Here is a 23,447-nt window from a genome sequence, read left to right on the forward strand (position 1 = left end):
GGGGGGGGGGGGGGGGGGGGGGGGGGGGGGGGGGGGGGCGGGGGCCGAGAGCGCAGAGCGAGGACGCGCCAAACTTAGGGGCGAGTTGTCCAGCTCTGGCCGCAAGGTTTGCGTCAGACCGGATTCCTTCTTTCCCCTGGAACCAGGGCAGGAGTCAACAGTACTATTTTTGATACTAATTTGATGCCCGTCCCCCGTCATCCCTGGCATCCATACATTTGGGGATAACTTCGGCGTCGAGTACGCACGTCTGTCGAAGGAATGGTTTGTGGCTAGGGAAAGCCCTGTACTCTATAAGGGGTTCCAACGTGCCCGTAATTAATTTCGAGTTTTCATTTTCCAGTCGTTTAGGAACCCAACAGGTATTTAAGCTATTTTGTTTCTTAGCTGTAGAGTGGAGAGCCCTTAAGTTTATCTCCGTCTCTTCAAAAATCTTATATTTTTGTTTTTGGTTTGTTATTGTTTTTGGATACGGGGTGACTCATGTGGTTTTATTTCTTTTCTTAATGGGCGGTGGGAGTAAAAGTAAAGGAATGTATTTTTCTATGCAACTATGTATATTTTTGTCAATAAAACTTCACGTAAACCAAAAAACCATTACAGATTAGGATAAATTTCAGTTGATGTTCTGTGAAGTATTAACAAATTTTAAAGCAAGGTTCTGAGGTCAAAACTGCTTTTCTAACTTATATTTGCCCGGAAACCCCACAATTTGTCCTTGAACTTCCTCTCTTAATTTTGACATTGGCCATGGTAAGAGGAGCTCCGATGACATCATTTGCTCCGGCCGCAGTTCTGGTGTTCCGTGACTGAGGGCACCCCTCTCCAAAATGTAAGGCCTGGGCCTGCCCTTGTAGTTCAGCTGAGGCATTTCCAAGGATTTCTCTTAAGCAAAGTACTATGCTCCATGCCAGGCAGTGCTGCAGTCCCTTCTTATATAAGCGAGCTTCAGGCTGATGTAGTCTCTGGGTGTGCTTGAAGCAGTTAATAGCAGCCGGTTCTCAGTCTTCAGGAGTGCTGGTGGTTGGCGATTGGAGTTTGAACAAGGTAAATTTCCAGCTGGTATTCTTATCTTGCATTTCTTTGCTGCTTAATTTTCTGGATGCCTTCTACTTATCTTATCTGAAACTCACTGTGCCCTTGTAAAGGATGTAGGAAAGATGGCATTACTTTCATGAGACAGACAGAAAAGTGTAATGAACCATAGTCATACAGCTTACCAGTAGTAGCATCAAAACTCTCGCCTGGATCTCCTGCTCTCAGCCTAGGGTTTTGTTTTGTTTGTTTGTTTTTACTAAGACATGAAATTTTATACAAAAGTGTTTTATTTGGCACATTTTATGCATGGTAGGTCTTCTAAGCTACTCATTTTTTTCTGTTCTTTTTGCCAATTCCCACCGCCTTGTCTTCGCTCGCCCAGGGCTGGCACTGTTCTTAGGGGTGAGGAGAGGAGAAAGCTTTCCAAAGGAGGGTCTGTGGTTTATCTTTACCTACAGTCTGCCTGCTCTCTGTTCATCTTTGGGAATAGCAGGTGCTGAATAGACTGAGTGACTAGAGCCCAGAAATGTCCGATACTCGTTTGACATCATTAGTCCAAGGATAACGTTACTTCAGTCTTTACAAAGAAACTCATTCAGGAGGAGAAAATGGAGACCGGGAGTTTTGTCCGTTTACAGCAATCTTCTCATCTCACTGTCCTTGGGAACTTAGAGGCAAAGGAAGAAAGTGAGTTGAGTATCTACCATTTCTCAAGCACCTGCTGTGTTCTGGGTGCTGTGCTGGGTGCTTTACTTAATCCTCCCAACAATACTGGGAGGGAGGTGGTAGCACGCCCATTATACAGTGGTGGCAACTGAGGTTTGGAGATCATCCAGACAAATGCCCCACACTGCCAGTGCAAAACAGAACCAGAATGTCGTCACTGATGTCCCTTACTCAAGAACGCACTCCCTTTGCCATGTGCCAAGCCGTTTCCACCCCCACCAAAGGAATTGTTGATAAATACCGGAACACCTAGCCTCTTGGTTTTCAGATGTGGCTGTACATTAGAGCCACTTGGGGTGCTTTTGAAAAATACAAATGTTGGAGTCCTCTCCCCTGAGCTTCTGGGTTAATTGGTTTGCAGTGAGGCCCAGGCCTTTTTAAAAAAATGTTTAAGTAAACTTTATATTGAAGTATAACATGAGTTCAGGAAATTACACAAATCCAAAGTATATCGTTTGACGAATCTTTACAAATTCATCCATATAATCATGTCCGTACATACCCAAACACATCCATATAATCAGCACACTAATTAAGAAACACAACCTTGTCAGCACCCAGAAGCCACCCTCATGCTCCTTCCCAGTCACTACCCCTCACCAACGGGCATCACTTTCTTGACTTCTAAGACAATAGATTCGTTTTTTTCTGGTTTGGTACTTTAAATGAGTGGAATCATACAGTATGTGCTCACTTTTTTTTCTATCTTTTTTTTCCTGCTTTTTCTCCCCAAATCCCCCCAGTACATAGTTGTGTATTTTAGTTGTGGGTCCTTCTAGTTGTGGCATATGGGACGCTGCCCCAACGTGGCCTGATGAGCGGTGCCATGTCTGCGCCCAGGATCCAAACCAGCGAAACCCTGGGCCGCTGAAGTGGAGAGCGCAAACCTGACCACTCGGCCACAGGGCCGGCCCCTGTACTCACTTCTATAAGGTTTCTTTCACTCAGGGTAATATTTGTACAAGTCACCCATGTTGTTGTGGATCCTAGTGGTTCATTCATTTTTATTGCTAGTAGTATTCCATCATGTGGGTGTACCATATTTTGTTTATCCGTTCACCTGTTGATAGATATCTGGGTTGTTTCCAGTTTGGGGTTGCTATGGACAATGCTGCTATGAATATCCTTGTGCATGTCTCCTGGTGTACATTTCTGTAGGGTTTATACATAAGAATGGAACTACTGGGTCATAGGCTGTGTATATGTTCGACTTCTGTAGGTACTGCCCAACAGTTGTCCGCAGTGGCCAGGTCTTGTTATTATTTTGTCTTGAAAGCTTCCCAAGTGATGCTAATGTGCAGCCAGAGTTGAGAACCATTTCCCTGGTTTATCTAGACTTCAGCAGTCTAGCAACCTCCAGTGCCTCCACCCAGCTGAGAACCATAAAGAAAGAGATACCAGCTTCCTCCTCAGCCTTGGATCTTCTAGAAAATCTCCTCTGCTGGATTGGGCAGATAGCATCCATTTCCCCCTAATCCCTGTGCCAAACTACCTCTATGCTGCCCACCCACTCTCACTATGGTAATCTGTGGACACATTTCTTTCTCTACTAGTCTTGAAACTTCTCAAAGACAGGAACCAGAGCTTGATCATCCTCATAACTCTAGCACTCACTACAGAATGTGGCACATAGCAGATGCTCAGTAAATGTTTGTTAAATAAATGATTGATAGAATGACTGAATGGTCAGAGAAGGTCTGGGCTGCAAATGAGATGCCCCATATTTGCACTAGGACTTATGTACTTTATTTCTAGGAGACTGCCTCAGGCCTTCACTCAGAGCCTAATTACTTTTACTTATCTGAGCATATTGGAATTATGGGTAATTTGGTTGCTCATCCCAAAACAGATTAGAAATAGAAAATTAGGTTACATGAGATAAGGTATGTGGAAGCACTTTGTGAACTGGGAAACAGCATCTAAATAGAAAGTTGTGATAAAGGGAGAAGAGGCTGCTGCTATAAATTACACGTGCTGGCAGTGGCAGAAAGATTATATGTGTATGTATAACATGGAAGAAATGAAATCAACTACACATCAGGAGAAGAGACAGAAAAACTATGAAAAGCAGACCCCAAACACATAACTCTCTGGGGCCTTTTGATGTGGGGTCGGGCAACCTAGCCATTCTATGTGGTCTAGTGGCTAGAATTTGTGACTTTCCCTGCCTTTGTCTAGGTTTGATTCCTGGTCAGAGAAACCTTTGTTCTTGAGAAGTGGCATAGCAGTGCAGTAGCTGACAGCTTGGGCTTTAGATTTGAAGTGACCCGGGTTAGCCACTTATTAGGTATATACCAGCTTCCTGGGTGGTAGTGGTAGGTTACATTAGGCATATGCTACTTTATTATTATTAGGCATATGCTACGTCTTAGCGTTAAATGAGAGAAAGCAAGTCAAAGACTTAGCACAGTGCCTGGCATTGAGTAAACTTTCAATAAGAGCTAGTTCCTAATTGGACTTTTAATATATTCCGGTAGACTAGTGTTCACAAATGATAACATTGCATTATCTAAAAAAGTTCACTTGGCCATCCCTGGTGGCCTAGTGGTTAAATTTGGCACGCTCTGCTTTGGCGGCCTGGGTTTGGTTCCTGGGCTGGACCTACACTGCTCATCTGTCAGTTGCCATGCTGTCAGGGCAGCTCACATATAAAATAGGAAGCTTGGCAGTGGGTGTTAGCTCAGGGTGAATCTTCCTCAGGGGAAAAAAAAACTCACTCAGTTCAGTTATGTTAAGCAAACTCCACTTAAGTGTCATGCTTTAGAGAAAGATTTCCTTTTGAAATCTTAACATTAAAAAAACCCTCGGTTACAGGAAATGGTAAACAGTGGGCCCTGTGGAATGATGGCTTTTCCAAAGAGTCTGAGTCTTTACACAAGTTACATTGAGAGTTTAGACAGGGGTGAAACTTAAAACAGGAAAAAAAATCCAGCCATCGTGTTTCTCAGTTCCATGTTTTATTTGGCAGAGACTGCTTGTTTTTGGAAAAACGTTTAAAAAAAATAAAGTCGAAGGAAAAATCCCCCCCATACTCAACACCCCTCTTTCGAAGGCAAAGTTGAATGTTTCTGGGAATTTTAGATGAATAGTGATGGCAGCCTTCGCCTCTGTTCTCAGATTTAACAGCAGAAATTAATCCTTTCAACACTGTTAACATCTCTCACTCACTAACTGAAGTGCTTTTTTTTCTGGACTTGAAGTTCTCAGTGTCTCACATCATAGAAAATAATTTCAATTTAGATTAGAGTATGTTGAAATGTGTTTAAAATTAGTTATACCATATTTAACTTGTTTATCTATTTTATTCGGAAGGCTACATAAAGACAGTTTAAATTTCAGTGCTATTGTAGCCCAATGATAGCCTTAGAACAGAGACTGGTATTTTTAACTATAATTTCTGACGATATACGTGTAATCTTGCTAGTTTTATAAAATGATTATAAAAGTTCATGTCAAATCTCCAGCTATTGTCTTACTGTTGTTCTCAATGCTTTATAGTGGCCAATTTTTAACTACTGGAAATAACTTCTATATAGTTTCCTTATAACAACTCAGGCCTAGAAATATATTTGGGGTTCTAGTTCTAAAGAGGAACTGGAGAAGACAAAGCAACTGAATTCTTCCAAGACTATGAATTATTCAGTTGTTAACCACGGCAACTTCTTTAGCTACCATTTTGTGTGCTAATAATAGAAATAGTTTGGATGGATTCCTCTTAGAATTGAAAAATCAGGAAAGTTTTTCACTCTTTTCTAGTCTGTGCATGAACTAGAAGAATGTGGAAAAAGAATATTTTCAGTTTCTCATGTTTACCTGGATGAAGTAGTTTAGTTTTTGTATCTTTTAAAAGAAACATATTTATTTTATAATTACAGTAGCTTGAAATTTAAAAACACACGCCAGAGCAAGATGCTTATTGTTTTACTTAAATTAAACAATTCAGCAAATGTTTTTTTGTTTTTGGTGGTACTGACAAAAACATTCCCTCTTGCCCCCAGGAAATAAGTAATAAATCTGTTGAATTGGGCATGGTTGAGGGAGAAAATCAAAATGAATTGCCTCTATACAAAAAAACACAGTATGTAATACTTAAAAAGGAAACGTTGTTTCTGAATTGGGTTGAATATATATTGATAATACCAAAAGGAATGCCTTTTGTTAGAAAATTTGATGATTGATTGAATCTCCCTGACGTGAGATGTGAAAGTTATCTCGTTTTAAATCTCACTCACTCTAATTTGGTTTTAATGCTGATTCTAATCCAGGCTGTTTCTGGGGGCAACAGAACACAATATAGCTCTTTATTAAAACCACACAGTCTTGGCCAGCTATCCTGTACTCCGGCCCCATTGTAATTTGGTCATATGTTATCGCTGGGGCGGCCCACAGGGATCAGTCTGAGAGGTGAAGACGTTGCCAGCACAGCATAAGGTATGCAGAGCCATTGGTGATGACATTGGGGTTAGTACCAAAAGGAAGTTTAAGATCTGGCCTTTGAATTGCAAACGAAGACGTGTGAGGGCACTTGCCAGTTTCTTAGGGCCTTTGCTTACTAACTTTTTAGAGGAGGTACACGTCCACTCAGTCTAGAAGCCACTCCAGATCTGCATTTTGACATTAACATTGCTTATTCCTCTGCTGTCATCTGCAAGAAAGACTTATGATACCAAATGTCTGTCTGATTAGCTGCGGGCCTTGTCATACCCTGGCAGACCGCACCCTACCATCCAGAGGGGTGTATGGGTTCAGAGAGATGGATCATCAGGAATAGCATCTCATCACACATCACTTCTATTTGACTTCTCACAGAAGATTTACCTTCCTAATTAAGTTCTGCTTAGACAAACAGAGTAAAATGCTAGCTTTATACTTTCTTGGGGACTTGAATATTATTACAGAGATCAGACGTGTCAATTGAGGGATTGAATAGGGCAATAGGGAAAAGAAGGAATTAAATTAAAGTGATATGAAGTGCAGCAGTATGCAGAGCAGTGAGGGGAACCAAGATTAAAGATTTGTCTCAGTCTGGACAGTAACATACAGGTTTCCCTACCCCTTGGAAGCATGAACACTATTTTAAGAGGCATCTTTAAGGTGTCAAGCTCTTAACATCTTTTACGAAGAGCCCGGTGTGTGAAGCAGGCCTGAACACTGGGACCGTTCCATCTTGCAATTTGTCTGTTCTTGGCTAGGTCTCCATCAAATGGGATATTTACCAATAATTTCCGAGAAATGCATGCAAACTAAGAGAATGCAGTACTTCACTAACAAAAGAAATCTAACCACTTCGTTAAGGAAATACATGTTGTGACAGTGCAAATAAGCATTTGTGCTGTGATAGGACCAGTTTGCATTCTTTGAAGACGTGATGGTGTCTGGGAATGTGTTATGGATGGGGTAAAATCTTGATTTGGGATTAAAAAATCACCTCAAGGAAACACAACAGAATGGAAAGCAATGGTTTAATGTTTGGTGTACCTGTGGGTGACTTCTTTATTTGCCTGATTTTATATAGTGTTCTTTTTATTTCTCAACTTAAAACAAGTTTATGTGTTAGTGCATGGCGTATACCAGGTGTTCAGTAAATATTTATTGAATGGATAATGAATGGATGAATTTTTAAAAAATTTATTTTAGGTAGCTTGTATATCTAATAGCCTATATGTAGATTATCAAGAGTTGACTTTTATTCATGGAAATGACTCTTTAGTAGATGAAAATAAGGATAAAAAGAAAGCTATGTCTCTTATAATACAATATTGCTCGGTTTCTTTATGCCAAGCTAGAGTACCTGTTTCACGTTTTTTAAAAATTAAAAAAAAAGAAAAGAAAATTAAAGGTATGAGAGATTAGGGCCCATAATGTCGTGTAGGAGACCTTGTCTGCTTTTCCAATTCTCAGGTCACTTCTTATTTCTTATGTTACTCAAACTCTCCAGACTTATTAGATTTTCAAGGTGTGAGATTTGCCCATTGGGACTCTGGCTCTGGTTCTCCAAAGTGATCCCAGGCAGTAACTTCCCTTCCTTTTGGTGAGGTGAACGCTTTGTCAGCATTCTTCACTTCTCTCAATCATATTCTTCAAAAAGAAGACTCTTTTACCAAATGATGGAAATATATGAGGCCTGATTTATCAAATTCTTACAGAAAAAATTACTTTTTCCCTGTCTTTCCTTCGGGGGAAGTCATGCCAAAAGGACAAGTGTTTCTGGTGGAAGAAATATCTGTTTAAATTTTAGGTTGAAAGGAAAGACTAATAGTCAGCAAGTACTTGTTCACTCTCTATATGGTGAGTGCCATGCCTGGCACTGTGTAAAGAGGCAGCATGTATATGGGAAATAGTGGATTTAACAGTGTATAGCAGTGTAGCTAGGTATCCAAGTTAGTGGTTCCAGAGTTTAGAGCACAATATGGAGTTCAGAAGAAGAGACGCCCATTGTGTACTGAGGTAGAGCGTTCGGGGAAGACCCCAGTGAGGGGAGTGGAGTGCTGTAGGATGGGTCCTGAAGGACAGCTAAGATTCAAATGGTTGAGGCAACATTTTTGTAAGGAGAAGTATACATATCAGACAGAGGCACAGTGAAGAAAGTGAAGGATTCTGGGGCATACGAGGAGATGATGATGAGACATGATGGGCTTCCTAGGGTGAGACCAGCTTGACAAGAAACTTGAATGCTAGCCTGGAGAGTGTGGACTTGATCTTGTAGGCAGTTCTAGGCTGGGTTCTATTAGGCTGAGAGACATGGATGTTAACCAAAAGCACCATTCCTGATGTCTCTGATATTTGAGCTCCTGAATGCCCACCTTACCGTGTTTGGATTGTTTCCTAAGTGCAAATGTTGTTTGGGATCTGATGGACAAAAAGTCATTAATTAATTGATTGATTGATATCTGTTAGACATTGATGGGCATCTCTGAAACTGACATACTTTTGAAAAAGTGACTCACACACAGACATAGCAAGGAGTGCCAAAAGTCTTTGCCAAATGTGTTGTTGAAGGTGATCTCTAAAGGAAGAAAATGGTAGAAACTCTGGTACAATATCTTCCCACCCAGATTAGCTGGTGTAAGAGGGACTTTGGGCATGTGATGAGTAGTCTTTCAAATTGCCTGTCACCCCTTTTTGCTTCTGGTGAGTTACTTTGCCATATTTTGCCATGCCCCACTGTGCTCTGCTGCGACTCGGAGCCTGCCTTAGAGCAGGGTATGGACAGGGGAGTGTGGCTAGTAGTGTTTGTCGTTTAAGCTATTTTACAATAAACAGTTCAGAGAATATAGCCAGTTCCAGCAAAGCAGTCAAATCCCAGAGTTCTTTCCAGCTTCTCTTCTCTGTAATGCTTAGGTCATGGTGCTTTGTGAGAAGATTGAAAAGGAACCTGTACTCCCTGGCATAGGCCAGCAGTGATGGACTTCCCCCAAACTTAGCACGCAACTCAGTGAAACCCACAACCTGGAAGTCTGAAGCACCTTTGGTCACCTCACCGTCCCAGGGCTTCATTTTGCAAATGAGTACAGGTGCACGTTATTTTGGATGATAGAGGTTTCCTGGAAAGTCACATGGAAATTGATCTTTTTCTTCCTGACTGATATTTCTTTTTGACTTTACTGTAATTTCAACAATACTTTTTCTTCAATCATGATTAATCATCTATTGGCAAGAGCTTCTAAACTTTCATTAATTCATCAAATGTTTATTGAGGACCTACTATGTGACGAGCATTGTTCTAGACACTGATGATACAGAAGAGAAAATGTTTTTTAAAAACTGGCTTCATAGGGCTTACGTTCCAGGCACAACTTATATTTATGTTTCTCTGACAGTACATCCTGTCGACCAACCAAGGGATGATTATTTGTCGTGTTTCATATACGTTGAATACTGGGCCAGGGCCGTGGGGCAATTTGGACTTCAAAGAGTCTGCCTTCTAATTGGAAATTCAGGGCTAAGCTTAACACCCACAGAATAAACAGAGACTATTGCGGTGGTAGATGATTGAGAGCTTAGGTGTGCGGCATCTACAGACTGTAAGGCTTAGCTGTTCAGAAGAAAGAAACGTGAGGGTAAGCCAGTGGGGGACTTTATGGAAAGCAGCAGATGAAACTGCCAGAGGAGCTGCTGCTTAAAGCGACCTGCAGGGGCTCCTTTTTTTGTTGCCCTCCTCCCGTCCTAATCTTTGTGTGGGGCTCAGTTAACACCAGTCTCTCCTGTGCGTGGAATTCATAGCGAAGCAGTTGTTTCTGTTAGGCTCTCAGGCCCCAACCCTAAATGATAGGAAAAGAAGGGGCTGCGGGAGCCCTATCTTCACAGGTGAGACTCCTCCGTGACTGCCTGGACTGTTAAACAGGCCGGAGCTGTCAACTGTTGCGATTTCCACACATAGTCTCATAGTCTACATACGTATCGCTTGGTTCTTTCATCACGAGGAGTTCTAAAATAAGTAGTACTCGAGTGTCTAGGGTATTTGTTCATCCTTTATTTTTTTTAATTAATTAATTTGTTTTTTTAAAGATTTTATTTTTCCTTTTTCTTCCCAAAGCCCCCCAGTACATAGTTGTATATCTTAGTTGTGGGTCCTTCTAGTTGTGGCATGTGGGATGCCGCCTCAGCATGGCCTGATGAGCGGTGCCATGTCTGTGTCCAGGATCCGAACTGGCAAAACCCTGGGCTGCCGAAGCAGAGTGAGCGAACTTAATCACTCAGCCACGGGGCCGGCCCCATATTCATCCTTTATATGAAAGGACAGGGTAAAAATCTAAAGGATGTTGGGCATTGATTTGGGAACACACGTCCAAGCATTCTTCAATATAAAAATGGATTGTTGTCCAAAAGTTCATTTGTAAATTATTGTTAGGAAAACAGAAAACATTTTCCTGTAGAAACAGATAATTATGTTTTCTGGCTGGCCCACAACGGCCTGTTTAATAACTCATGTGGCTGAACTATAGAACTCACAGAGATTAAGTGGCAGGTGTGACACTGTGTCTCTGGGAAAATGTGTTCTGCATTCCAATTTGGAACACTTGGAAATAAGTCCCCTTCTCTGAAGAGGTGGGGGTGAGGGGCTTGGGGAGGACACCTCCAGGTCTAGCACACACATGCTCCAGCAGCTGAGGCAGCACCCGTCTACCTCCACCCCTCCAAACTGGCAGCCAGTGTGGCTCCTGCAAAGGCTCTAGTGACAGGAGTACAGGAGGAGGGGCAGGGGGGCAGGCCACAATGGCTGGCTGCTTGAGCGACAGCTGGTTCTAGGCCTCTTGCCTCCTGTCCTTGGCTTGGCAAGCGCTATTGACAAGGGAGATTTCATCTTTCCCCTTCCTCCGCGCCTACTCTCTTTGTGGTGAGATTATCCAGAGCCAGTTGTTCTCACTCTCTTTTTAATCCTGAGACTGTCCCCACCAAGATGCCTGTATCGTTCCTCATTCATCTCCCTCTTTCCTGAACACTTAATACTCAACTGAAGATAATTCTCTGTTAGGGAGAAAGTGGTTTTCCCTTAAAGGAGTGCCAAGAAGGAAGAATGGAGGGGCCGGCCCCATGGCCGAGTGGTTAAGTTCACACGCTCCACTTCAGTGGCCTGGGTTTTCACTTGTTTGATCTCGGGTGTGGACATGGCACCCCTCGTCAGGCCATGCTGAGGTGGCATCCCACACAGCACAACCAGAAGGACCTACAACTAAAACATATACAACTATGAACTGGGGGGCTTCGGGGAGAAGAAGAAGGAAAAAAAAAAGGAAGATTGGCAACAGATGTTAGCTCAGTTGCCAATCTTGAAAATAAAAAAGGAAAAATGGAGATCGTAAAGTGTGATGTATTGATGTTGATGATGCTAAGGAGGCCTTCAGGAAGTGGATTTGGTGACCTTGCCATGAAGTGTGAGCAGTGAGGGATTATGCTCAGATCCTTGCTCCTATGGAGTTGAACTTCCTGGCTCTGGATTCTGTGAGGTCCAAGTAATCTAGAAGCCCATCTTAGTTATGTAAAGTGACTCTATATAAATCCACAGGGACAAAAGAACAGAGATGGTTAAAGCCAACCACAATCACAGTCCAAGTCCCTCTAGGCAGTGGCAGCAAGATAGAGCCAGAATTTATAAGTAGATTAAAAATGACATTTTGAAAAAATCAACTTATAAACAGGTAATAATTATAGTAAGCTGTGATACCCCAGACTCCCTTTGCTTTGGTTCAATGCTATCCAACAAATTTCTAGTTATAATTTGGCTTACCATGTAGATTTCTCTATTGAGAGAGAGAGTGATCTGGCTATAAAGTGGGAGTGTCCAGTCCTCTTAATGTTTCTTTCTTTTTTCTTTGTGAGGAAGATTGGCCCTGAGCTAACATCTTTTGCCAATCTTCCTCTTTTTGCTTGAGGAAGATTGTTGCTGAGCTAACATCTGTGCCAGTCTTCTTCTACTTTGTGTGCAGGACACCACCACAGCATGGCTTGATGAGTGGTGTGTAGGTCTGCTCCCAGGATCCAAACCTGTGAACCCTGTGCCACCAAAGTGGAGCATGTGAACTTAACCACTACACCACCTGGCCAGCCCCAATGTTTCATTTTTTATTAAAAATTAGTAAATAGGCATTTTGGCTTATGGATGGGCCTTTTGTGAACTTGGTTAGTGTGGGTTCGTTCTCAAGAGCTTTGAGGATTGAAGACCAGATTCTGAACCTTGGGGACCCAGGCAAGATGCTGCCTTTGAGAGCCCCTATTCAGATGATGGGCCAGCAGGCCTTTCACTGTGCTTCTTTGGTCAAAGACATCTCTGGCTTTGCAGATGAGAAACAGCCACAAAAAAGGGATGGTGCTTTTCTAAGGTCCTCACAACTGCTCAGCAGTGACAGATCTGGGACTAGAGTCAAGGTCTTCTGACCCTCACACCAGTGTTCTTTTCAATACACCAGTGTTATTGCGGTTACATGCACAAGTCAGATCTTGTTCCCTAAATTGCTGAAATGGAGAGAAAGGAAGGAAATAAGAGAGGACTAGAGAGCAGGGTTTGCTGTCTTAAGTTGGCTCCATATCAAATAGAAACAGTTATTATTTAAAATGAGGCAGGGTACAAATGCCATCTACTATATTCTAGTAAGTGGAATACTAGTGGCTGAGTCCAATTTCTGAGCTAAGAGCGTTATTTGTTGCTGACTTTGTGACTGCTTTTAGGAGGAGTTTATGGAAGCGTCCCAGGTCGTGTTCACAGAGCCAGGAGCTGTGCCACCCAGTGAAATCTGATTAAGCAGCTCAGATTTGCTTGCTCTCTCACACTGTATAGAGACATTTCCTCCAAAGTTCAGGGGTTAACGGAGGCAGCGTGCTTAGCTGTGAGAATTAGAGAATGTGATTCAAGATGGGTTAAATGAATTGAAGACTTTATTCAACAAGAACAATAAGAACAAGGGAGACATGGAATGTTCCTAAAATATTTGGAATCTTTTTTTAAAAATGGGACTAAAACATAAACTCTGTCCATGTGGCTCCACTGAATTACTTGATTTCCAGTTGATTAGATTTTAACAGTCGAGTGATGGAGCCTATTGTGATCACTTCAAACCCTAAATTCACACTAAATGGAAATTGATTAAGTGGTACTGAAGCCGCATGACATTAGAGACGTTACCCATTCTGAACTAGTATACAGCTTGGCTTCTTCTCTTAACAAGGATGTGGCTAGGGCTGTGACTGGTTAACTCAGGTTGTCAGAGCATGATGTCAAGGAATATTTTAGCTTGGTCCTATAACCATGGGCTGGACCCCCACCCACCCAACACCTCACAAGTATGGATGGTGACTCACAAGGTGGAACCAGATGAACAAAAAGGAGTAACTCAGTGCAGCCCTTCCCCACTTCCGGCAAACATGATCAGGTTCCCGCTGGGTCAGAGCTGCCCCTTGAAATGAGAAGCACAGTACAGGAAGTAGGCAAGGCCCTTGTGGAGACAGTCCTTTCCTATGGGAGATTTTCCCTTTGCCACAATTAGTTGAATTAGTCATCTTAGAGCTTGTAACAAGCTTGCTGCAGATGGTACAGATGCTGATTGCATTGACAGCAGCAAGGGATTTCTTTTTGTGTCCAAACCCACAGATTTCTTTTTCATTTTTTTAAGGTCTCCTGAAAACATAAAGTATGCCTACAGGGCTAAAATGCCCCTCAGAGCACTTTCTTGTGTATTTTTATTGGCTCCATCCTTTCTTGCTTTGTGACAACTATTCTGAGTCTCAGTTTACTCATCTATGAAACGGGGGAAATCATTGTACCCATGTTACAGGCTTGCTGGCAGAATCAAGTGCGATGAACGGGGATATCTCCAAGCATAGTGTCAGCACACAGCACATAGCAAAGGCTCAGTAATTCAGTAAATTGTAGCTATAAGATTATCAAGGGAACGGAACGAGAGGTTAGGGGAATTTCTTCTCATGTGCTTCCTTGCTTTTGTCAGTTTAGGAAAAATGTCATAAAATAGCATACATGTTGAAACTGAAAACTACTCCAAAAGGAACTATTTGTAAAGCCATAAAAGTATTCACTTCTATGCAGTTTATACTGGCAGATCCCTAACAGTTCAGAATTAACACCTGGTGTTTAGTGGATGGAAAATAGGTTTTGCTGTCACTGTGGATATCCAAAATGGAAAAATGTGGGGAAACATTTAAACATTAAATGCCTTCTCTGATTTCAGTAGCTGATGTTGGGCCTTAGACTGGCTATATATAAACACTTTAAAAAATCTTTAATGATGTTTAGTTCCTGTCTCTCCTATTGCTTACCCAGAGTAGAGTAAATGTTTTGTTGTTGTTGTTGTTATACTTGAAACTTGCCGCATCCTGTTGCAGGAGTGGGACCTTGAAACCACCTAGCAGTAGTCTAAGAAGCGATCCTTGTTTTCCTGTCTGCCTCACAGTAGTGGTAAATGGAGGGAGGGAATCCTGCTGTTCGTCTTACCTTCACAGATCCAACTGGAACTTACCAGCTAATTTCTGGACCAAATAAGGTATAAAGAAAGTTCAGCTAATCTGGACCTCAGTTTCATACCAGAGACACTAAACAGGCTAGCGAGGCTTACAGAGAGTACTAGAAGATGAGAATCATCATAACTTTGTGTTGGAAAATCACGTATAGCATAAAGGTACAAATTTGCACTACCTTTTTTTATTATTTATTTTTTTATTGAGTTATTGATAGGTTACAATCTTGTGAAATTTCAATTGTACATTAATGTTTGTCAGTCATGTTGTAGGTGCACCACTTCACCCTTTTTGCCCACCCCCCACCCCACCTTTTCCCTGGTATCCACTAAACTGTTCTTAGTCCATAATTTTAAATTCCTCATATGAGTGGAGTCATACACAGATTATCTTTCTCTCGCTGGCTTATTTCACTTAACATAATTCTCTCAAGGTCCATCCATGTTATAAATTTGCACTACCTTTTAACAATCCCAGTGCTTTGCAGATAGAACAGAGGGATTGGTTCTCTATTTTGTATACATGAATGATTGGGATTAGTCTTAGGCAAATGGCTTGTTCTCTAATCTACTTTTCCTTGTTCTGCTCAAACCCTCTCCACATTGGGGGATTCTCCCTTACTTTGTCCCAGTTGTGCGCCAGTACCCTTGGTTTTTCTCTACATCATCATCATCTCTAAACTCAGTCTCATACCTCTGATTTCCACTAAGGTATAAAAGACTGGTAACAGCTGAAAGTGTTGTGCTCCCTCCAATTAATATGTCCATTTTAGTAGGGGACCAATCTCAAGTGCATGGAAGAAAGGTCTGGGGTGGAATTTTCAATATCATTCAGTTTGAGGCTTAGGAGAGTATGGTGCACTGGAGGGTGTTCATGGTTCTATCTAATCTTGCATCTGCTCTGAAGTCATAACCCTTAGGCATTGCCTTCTCTGCTAGTCCCTAGAGGCCTCTTCCAACTCTTTCTTGTGTAGTTGCTAGTGCCACAGAATAGACTTGCAGTGAGAAGAACAGTGTCCATGGGTAAACTCTAGTGTATTGGGGTTTTCTAAAAGGGAACTATGTATAGTCCAGGCAACTTCCCTCAAGCAGATGCAATGACTCTGTTAATGCATGTTTCATTTTCTGATCAGTTTGTTTGTTCCCAAATTCAGTCAAGTATCAGTACAAGTGAATAATGCCAGTGTTGCCGTTTATAGGCAGTCAATTAACCTGGAAAAGGAGCAACAGAAAAAGAAAGAAAGAGGTTTTTATCACAGCTTTCGCTCTCATGCTTTATTCTGCTAGTGTTTACTTCTGCTTATTGTTTTAGACTCTACCCATCCCCACCACACCTACCCAATAAACATATTTACACGAGCACGCATATTCACACTCCCATTAGAAATTATGGGCTAAAAAGAAATGAATTTTTTGCTTTGTTACCATTTTGGCATACATGTCATTAGCACTTTCCCACTGATCAGTTCTAAGGGAGATCAGTAAGTCTGGAATCCCCTGGGCTACTGAATACTCTCTCCAGGGTCTATCGCACCGTGTTCACCCAGGCTTTGGCAAATGAAGACAGAATGCCTATCAATTTATTCCTGGAAAACTTTGAATTTTATATTGAAGCATTCGGCAACATATTTGGATTGTATTGTCATTTAACTTTAGTAATATTAGTAATTTTGGCATTACCCCTTTACTAAAAGTATATTAGTGTCTCATTTTTAGATGTGATTGGGCTCTTCGGTCATTTTAATGACCAAAAACATTCATTGATTAAATAAATAAGTAGAGTTGTGAATCCCAGAATAGGCAGACTTCTGTAGGCTCACATTTGCATATGTTATCTATATTGACGCCTTCCCTAAATTTGAAAAAAAAATAGATACTGTATATTTTCATTCTAGAGACAGGTTTTAGGTCTTCAAGAATAGGTACACAAAGAAGATAAAATTTTGTCTTGACATGGCTCCCAGAAAACATGCAGATTAGAAATGGAACAAATGGCTCACCTAATGGGACGACAGATCCTGCAGAATCGTAGGCCCCTTACCAATCATGTGGTACATGAAAGGTACATTTTATTCCCATCACCACATTTGGGAAAAAAAAGATGCAAAATCTAGACATCCTGGGACGAAATGTTTTTAGAAGGTTCATTTCCATCCAGAAGGTGGGCATCTGGTTACATATATACACACACTCACATACATCATTGCCTGGCAGATTAATAGATTGTGCCAGTGCTGAAGAATACTTCTAGTTTCAAATATACATATATGGGACTAGAAGAAGTCTCAGTACATTTTAATACATTGAATACGTTTTAAAGTTAACAAACTGTATTTAAAACAACTGATTAGTATCTTCACTAGGGACACTGGCATATCAGAGTGATGGTCGAGACTGGCAAAGTGAAATACTGTATTTATTTAATGTTTTGTTGCTGACAGTTGAGTAGCATCAGGAAGGCCAGAGGTCATGTTGGAAAAGTCACCTAAGGTCAGGAAGAGCTTATAGGCTCAGGCAGACAAAGGTTCAAATCCATGAAGATGAGCTGAGAGGGGCGAGGTCAAGCAGCAGAAACCAGGAACTGAGGCTGGGAGCAAAAGGCAAACCTGGGCAGAAAGGCGATATGCAGTTGGGTTGCCAAGGAGTTGGGATCCAGTGGGGTGGCAGCAGGGACAGCAGGGAACAGAGAGAAAGGTGCTGCTGACAGTGCCCCTCTTGAGTACAGTGAATGAACTGTACAGATGAAAATGCGTTTAAAAAGCTCCACTTCCTTCTTTGTGGACTGGTAAGGACATTCTGTAGGTGAGGGGCATTAACTGTAACCCATGCATACGAGTTTCCTGTAACTGGGCTGCGAGTATTGATATGTTCAGGTCAGAAGAGGGTCTGAGCATGCACTCTGCATTTCCTGGTGGGCCCTGCCTTCTCAGCTTGGCTCTCATTTCCCATTACTGCTTCGCTCTGACTCACTGATGGCCCGCCACATGTCATTAGGCAGCTCAGCTGCTGCTTTCATTTCTCCCAAAGGTATACAGAGGTTTGGGTCTTGGCTTTTACATGTTTTTCTCCTGAGAGCCGGAGGAAGTGGCCTTTGTTAGCTTGGTTTGTTGCATTGAATACTTACAGTGTCTTACAGTTTCAATTTCCTTTCTCATAGGTATTTGATCCTGATGACCTTTATTCGGGGGTCAACTTCTCCAAGGTCCTGAGCACTCTTTTAGCTGTCAACAAAGCAACAGAAGGTAAGCAGGTCTTGTGATTTATGAGTTCTGGGAGACACGTTGCAATCCATTTGTTTCTGATTTCCCTAGGGGCCAACTACAGCCAGGATTGTTCAATTGGTGCAAATTTCTCCCCTCCCCCCAAATAAACCCCAGTGGGTGTCAAATGCTTTAATTTTTCATAGTTTAGGATTGAAACATATCTATTACAGGTGTCATTCTAATACCCTTAATATAACGTGAAGAACCAAGAAACTATTTCATTCAAAGCTATTGAATAGGCAATTGAGTACAAGACAGAAAATAAAGACCAGTTCCCTTTTTCATAAAGTTTACAAAATAGAGCCATTACTTCCCTTTCCCCACCAGAGACATATTTTTCTCATAGTTTTCCATATGTCTTTGTCCTTGTAAAGGAACCCCTCGGTAACCTTGCACTCGAAATGAAGTCTCAGGCTCATAGTGAGTGAAAAGAGTATTTTTTATTTAAATGTTTAATACCCACCACATTGGAGGTATTAAATATAAATCCTAGTAAGTCTGAAGCAAACAATGATAAGTCTAACTTCCCTCCTTCTGCGATAGAGTATCTTACCTCCAGCTGGGCAGTAATAACCATAGTCAAAATACTTTGAACACTTACCATGGTCTAGGCTGTCCTAAGACCCATAGGTGGTCTCATTCCATCTTTGAAACAAACCTGGGGGGACGTGTTATTATTAGTTCCATATAAACAATGAGGAAAGCTAGGCCACAGTTGCCCAACTAGAAAGTAAGTGGCAGAGCTGGGATTCAAAACCACATTGGACTGACTCGAGAGCCCTCATGCCCCAACATGGGTCTTGCTGCTCAAACTGTTGGAGAGTCAACAGGCTGCGTGCCAGGTGCCACAAAGGAAGTGTAAGATGGGGTCCCCGCCCTTGAGAAAATTACTGCCTATTTAGAGAGACTCAACTTGCCCACGTGAAACAATTAAAGAACAAGCGCAGACAATATAATCAAGTGCCAAATAGGATGGAGCATCTTGGAAGCTATCAAGTAATTATAGTTTTAGTCAAAAGAGCTGTATATAATAGCAATACATGTAAAAATACTTCTCCGAAGTTGTTCTTTTGCTATTTGGAAGAAAAGGCTTTTGAGCTATTGCAAGGCGTATAGCAGAAAGTACAGCTAATTCAAGTAACTATATTTAACACACATGACAACTATCCAGTTCTGGGCAGGCAGGATCGTATAATTCTAACATTATGCCATACAAATTATATGTTCCTTTGCCAAACTCTCATAGCAAGTTTTCCAGTCTCTTTCCTTGCCACAGATATTTATAAAATACAAGGAGGTGAAAGTTAAAACCCACAGCATCAAGGAAATTACTTGGATACTGAGCTTGTCGCCTAGGGAATGTTTGGGCTTTAGACTTTTGCAGTTTATATCTTTTAAAAATAAATGGAGAGGAAAAGAACCCTCATTTGAATTTGTCAAGAAGCCAGCGCCTCTCTTTAGCACACTCTCAGCATACTGAAAACATCCAGCTCAGCGCTGGTCTGATCGAATTTCACAAGGTTTCAAGGAAGAGAAGACTCTTGAGTTTGATTTTTTAAAAAGTTATTCGAGTCTCAAGATTGCATCTTTCCCAGACACACATTCTCCCTCTCATTCTCGTTCTCCCACCTATCCCCTCCCCCAGGCTCAAGGAAGATTTTACACCAAATATGCCACACAGATTGTTACATGGAAGGAAGAAAAGAACCACTCCGTTATGGGCCAAAAAACAAAGAGAGAAATTTGAAATATTTCAAAGTAATAAGAGCCACAAACAGCTGTTTGGTACCCAATATAGTTCTGCCTTGGATAACAGGGCATACTGTTGCAAATGGTTCAGGAGGGAAGGGTTGTAGGGAAATGGGTTAAGAGAAAATGTGGTTCTGTCGCTGTTTTTCATTCTACTGGAGAGCAATGGCCAGTAAGGTTAAGAAAAAGAAGTTGGCCACCAAAAAGGGAGGGGGGATGAAATACACTTGGCATGTTCATGATGATAACACAGAATTATGGCCAGGTTGCCTTTGATAATGCCCCACGAAAGATAATGTTATGTTGTAGATATTTTTCCAACATGAGTGGTTCCCTTTACCGTGTCTTTTCCTCTTTTCACAGATCAGCTGTCAGAAAGACCATGTGCACGTTCCTCTTCTCTTAGTGCTGCTAATAGTTCCCAGACAAACCCACAGGGAGCAGTTTCTAGCACAGCTCCAGGGCTGCAAAGGCAGTCAAAGCCAGTGGTAAGTATAGTCCCCAATTCCCCTTGCCGGTTCTAAAATCCATAAAATTAGATCGATGTCCAAGTTGCATCTCTATATGTGGCGAGATAGCCATCCTGTTTGTTGGGGCAGAGAAAACTGATTTTAAACCCACCACCAGTTCGGGCTGGCCCGTGGAACAAACCAAAGGCATGTGGAGCAGAGAGTCAGACAATGGGGTTGAAACCCAAAGGTCCTGTCCCTTCCAAGAACTGAGCAAGTTGTTTAACTGAGAATGCCATGCAAACGTAAGCCAGTGTGACTACTTCCTCAGGGCAGGCACATTGCTGTTATTTCCCCTATCCCTTGCCTTATTAGGAGAACTAAGTAGTGCCTGGCACCTAGTCGGTGATCAATATATGTTACTTGCCATTGTCATCATTATTGTTATTTTATTTTTCCTGTTTGTCTTCCTATTGAGCCTATGATGAGCTCCCATATTGGAATAGCCCAGTTACCTTTGCATTTGGTCTTAATGGGAGCTTTTATTTGGGAGGAACCGCCCCATCTTCTGCTCTTTTGAGACCTTTATTCCTTGTCAGAAGCCACCCACTTGCTTTAAGCCATCATGAACTATTACTTCCAAAGCACTTCAATTACTTCCAAAGCAGTTAACCTTTTGAAATCACAGATCTCTTTGAGAAGCTGATGAACACTGTGGTTGCACACTCAACGTGTTGGACCCTCTCAAATTGTATGCAAAATCTCCTGTATTTGAACTTAGGGGTATGTGTTTTAGGTAAAGATCCATTGTGCTCATCAGCTTCTCAAAGGGACCTGTGACAGGTTAAGAACTCCTGATTTAGGTAACTATGGGGTATTTGATCTTTGCATATGACTAAGTCTTAGCCAATTTAAGATATTCTTAGTAATTTGGAGGTGGGAGGCAGATTTTATGAGAGTAGGTTAGTACCTAATCTTGGTCATATAATTATGTAAGACTATGTATTGGGTAGAGGCAGGAGAGAATACTTTATCATTCTACTTTGTTTTCTGGCTCATTTAAATAAGTATCTTTAGATAATTGGTGGGGGGAGAGGGAAATGAAAGCTATGACTCCCTCCAAAATACACCTTCTCACAAATGCAGAAGTTTGCATACAGTTTCGAGGGGTTTATTAATCCCCCCTGAGGTCTGTCCATGTTGGGCCCACTCCTAAGTTAAAAACTCGAGACTGAGACGGACCTGGGGTTTGATCCTTCGTCACTCCACTTTACTTGCCTAAATTCATATCATTTCTACCCCTGCTGCATTTAGATGAGCACTTAACCTGGTGTGGCTTTTGTTTCTCTAGGAGATGACGGAAAATGGAAGTCACCAGTTGATTGTAAAGGCAAGATTCAACTTTAAACAGACTAATGAAGATGAACTGTCAGTCTGTAAAGGAGACATCATTTATGTCACTAGGGTTGAGGAAGGAGGCTGGTGGGAAGGCACATTAAATGGCAGAACGGGCTGGTTCCCTAGCAACTATGTCCGGGAAATTAAATCCAGTGGTAAGCGAATCCTTTACAAGCCTTTTTGAATTTGACTCTTGTGCTTTCTTGGTGTTCTTACTGAAAATCTTGTAGTTTTAATTGGTTAACAGAAACTGTTTGTACTTGTATGTGTATGTCAAAAATAAGACTAGAACAGAACTGGGAAAAATCTGTGATTAGATATTTTGAGGGGAAGTTGTATTCAGATTACATCAAGGCAGAAAAAAACCAAAAAAGCAAAAGAATTTAAAGCTCAGACAACTGTTCCACCTTAACTATGTCTCCTTCCGTTTACTAATTCTAGCCCATGTCATATAGTACAGAGTCCCTCCTGCTACGCTAAGAATCACCATGGCAGGATACAATAATAAGAGAGGCCATGTGCTAACTTCCCTTTTTTAGCCCCCAGCTCTTTAAACAGTTCTGTCTAAATGCCTCAGAGATGTGTACGAGAAATAAAAGTCGTAGGACTGCAGGAAGCTGGCTGGCTGCTTGGATTCTGAATAAGATTGCCTTTAACTCATTGCATGCTGCTAACTGCTTACCCTTTTTCATAATAATATCCAGAGGATGAAATCTAATCGCTCTTCAGTAGTCTTTCTAGAACTTTCTTAGTTAACTTACTTGCCTTTTATTATTTAAGAAGTAGGCCCTGCTTATATTACCAAAAAATGCCTGATATATAAAAATATGTCCCAGTACTGATAAAATGGCATTCTGTTGTTCACATTATTATATCTCTTCACTTTTCAAAAATATTTAACCTAAGGCGCCTTTGAGTAGTTAGTTTGTCAGTGCGTTCTTTCTTTTGTAGATGTCTTTATTGCTTTTTTAATGCCTGAAAATTAATGCTATAACTAATAAAGTTATAGGCTTACTGTAAATAAATTCAAACATTACAGAAATATATAACGTAGATAATAAAAATTCCTCTCTCTTTCATCCCCTCCCCCAGATAACCCCTGTTAGGAAATCTTCCCTAAAGAATTTAAGATAAAATTTAGTTTGTACACTTTTCTGTGTTGTGTGTTGGCTTAATGGGGGACATCTCCTTTAACAGAATAAATATTTACTAACAGGTTTATAATTATACATGTTTGTGTAGACTTCTTAGCGTTTTTTTTTTTTGAGGAAGATTAGCCCTGAGCTAACATCTGCTGCCAATCCTCCTCTTTTTGCTGAGGAAGACGGGCCCAGAGCTAACACCCGTGCCCATCTTCCTCTACTTTCTATGTGGGCAAGCCACAGCATGGCTTGCCAAGCGGTGCCATGTCCACACTCGGGATCCAAACCGGTGAACCCAGGCCGCCGAAGTGGAATGTGCACGCTTAACCACTGTGCCACCGGGCTGGCCCCTCTTAACATTTTTTATTACTGGGAATCAAGAAGCTTCTGTTGAGCTCTGAAGTATTTTTATAGTCCTTGCCTGGAATTTCCTTGGTTTTGATGATTTTCACAGCTGATTTTTATCCCTTACTATATCTTTCAATTGGTATAATCTGGTTGTTAGAATCTCTAAATAATTTTCCAGATTCACTCTAACTTTGTTCCCTGATTCAGTGCCTTCATCTGCAAAACTAAAAGGAGCAGCACTTGCTATCTTGCCTGGGAATCCCAACATTGTTGAGGGGCTGGGGGAGGTGGACAGACAGCATGCCCTCGTTATAGTGGCCCTCTCTGAGATGCCTTGTGGCTCAGTCTGGCCACTCCCTTGTAAACTGC

At 41.5% G+C, this 23,447-nt stretch overlaps 1 protein-coding gene across 4 annotated transcripts in view; it reads left to right on the forward strand.

Annotated features, from left to right (window-relative positions):
- Nucleotides 1–23,447, forward strand: part of ARHGEF6 (Rac/Cdc42 guanine nucleotide exchange factor 6) — a 104,955-nt gene that overhangs the window by 10,512 nt on the left and 70,996 nt on the right. For 2 of the 4 annotated variants that reach the window (XM_046673349.1, XM_046673350.1), the window contains 3 exons: nt 17,887–17,971; nt 20,105–20,229; nt 21,542–21,743. In XM_046673349.1, the coding sequence (XP_046529305.1) occupies nt 17,887–17,971; nt 20,105–20,229; nt 21,542–21,743 (412 nt within the window). Of the gene's footprint in view, nt 1–257; nt 363–914; nt 1,048–17,886; nt 17,972–20,104; nt 20,230–21,541; nt 21,744–23,447 lie in introns of those variants that run through there. The other 2 variants (XM_046673351.1, XM_046673352.1) reach the window with 2 other exon arrangements.

The sequence above is a fragment of the Equus quagga genome, chromosome 10 (assembly GCF_021613505.1).
Source record: "Equus quagga isolate Etosha38 chromosome 10, UCLA_HA_Equagga_1.0, whole genome shotgun sequence".
NCBI classification, from domain to species: Eukaryota; Metazoa; Chordata; class Mammalia; order Perissodactyla; family Equidae; genus Equus; species Equus quagga.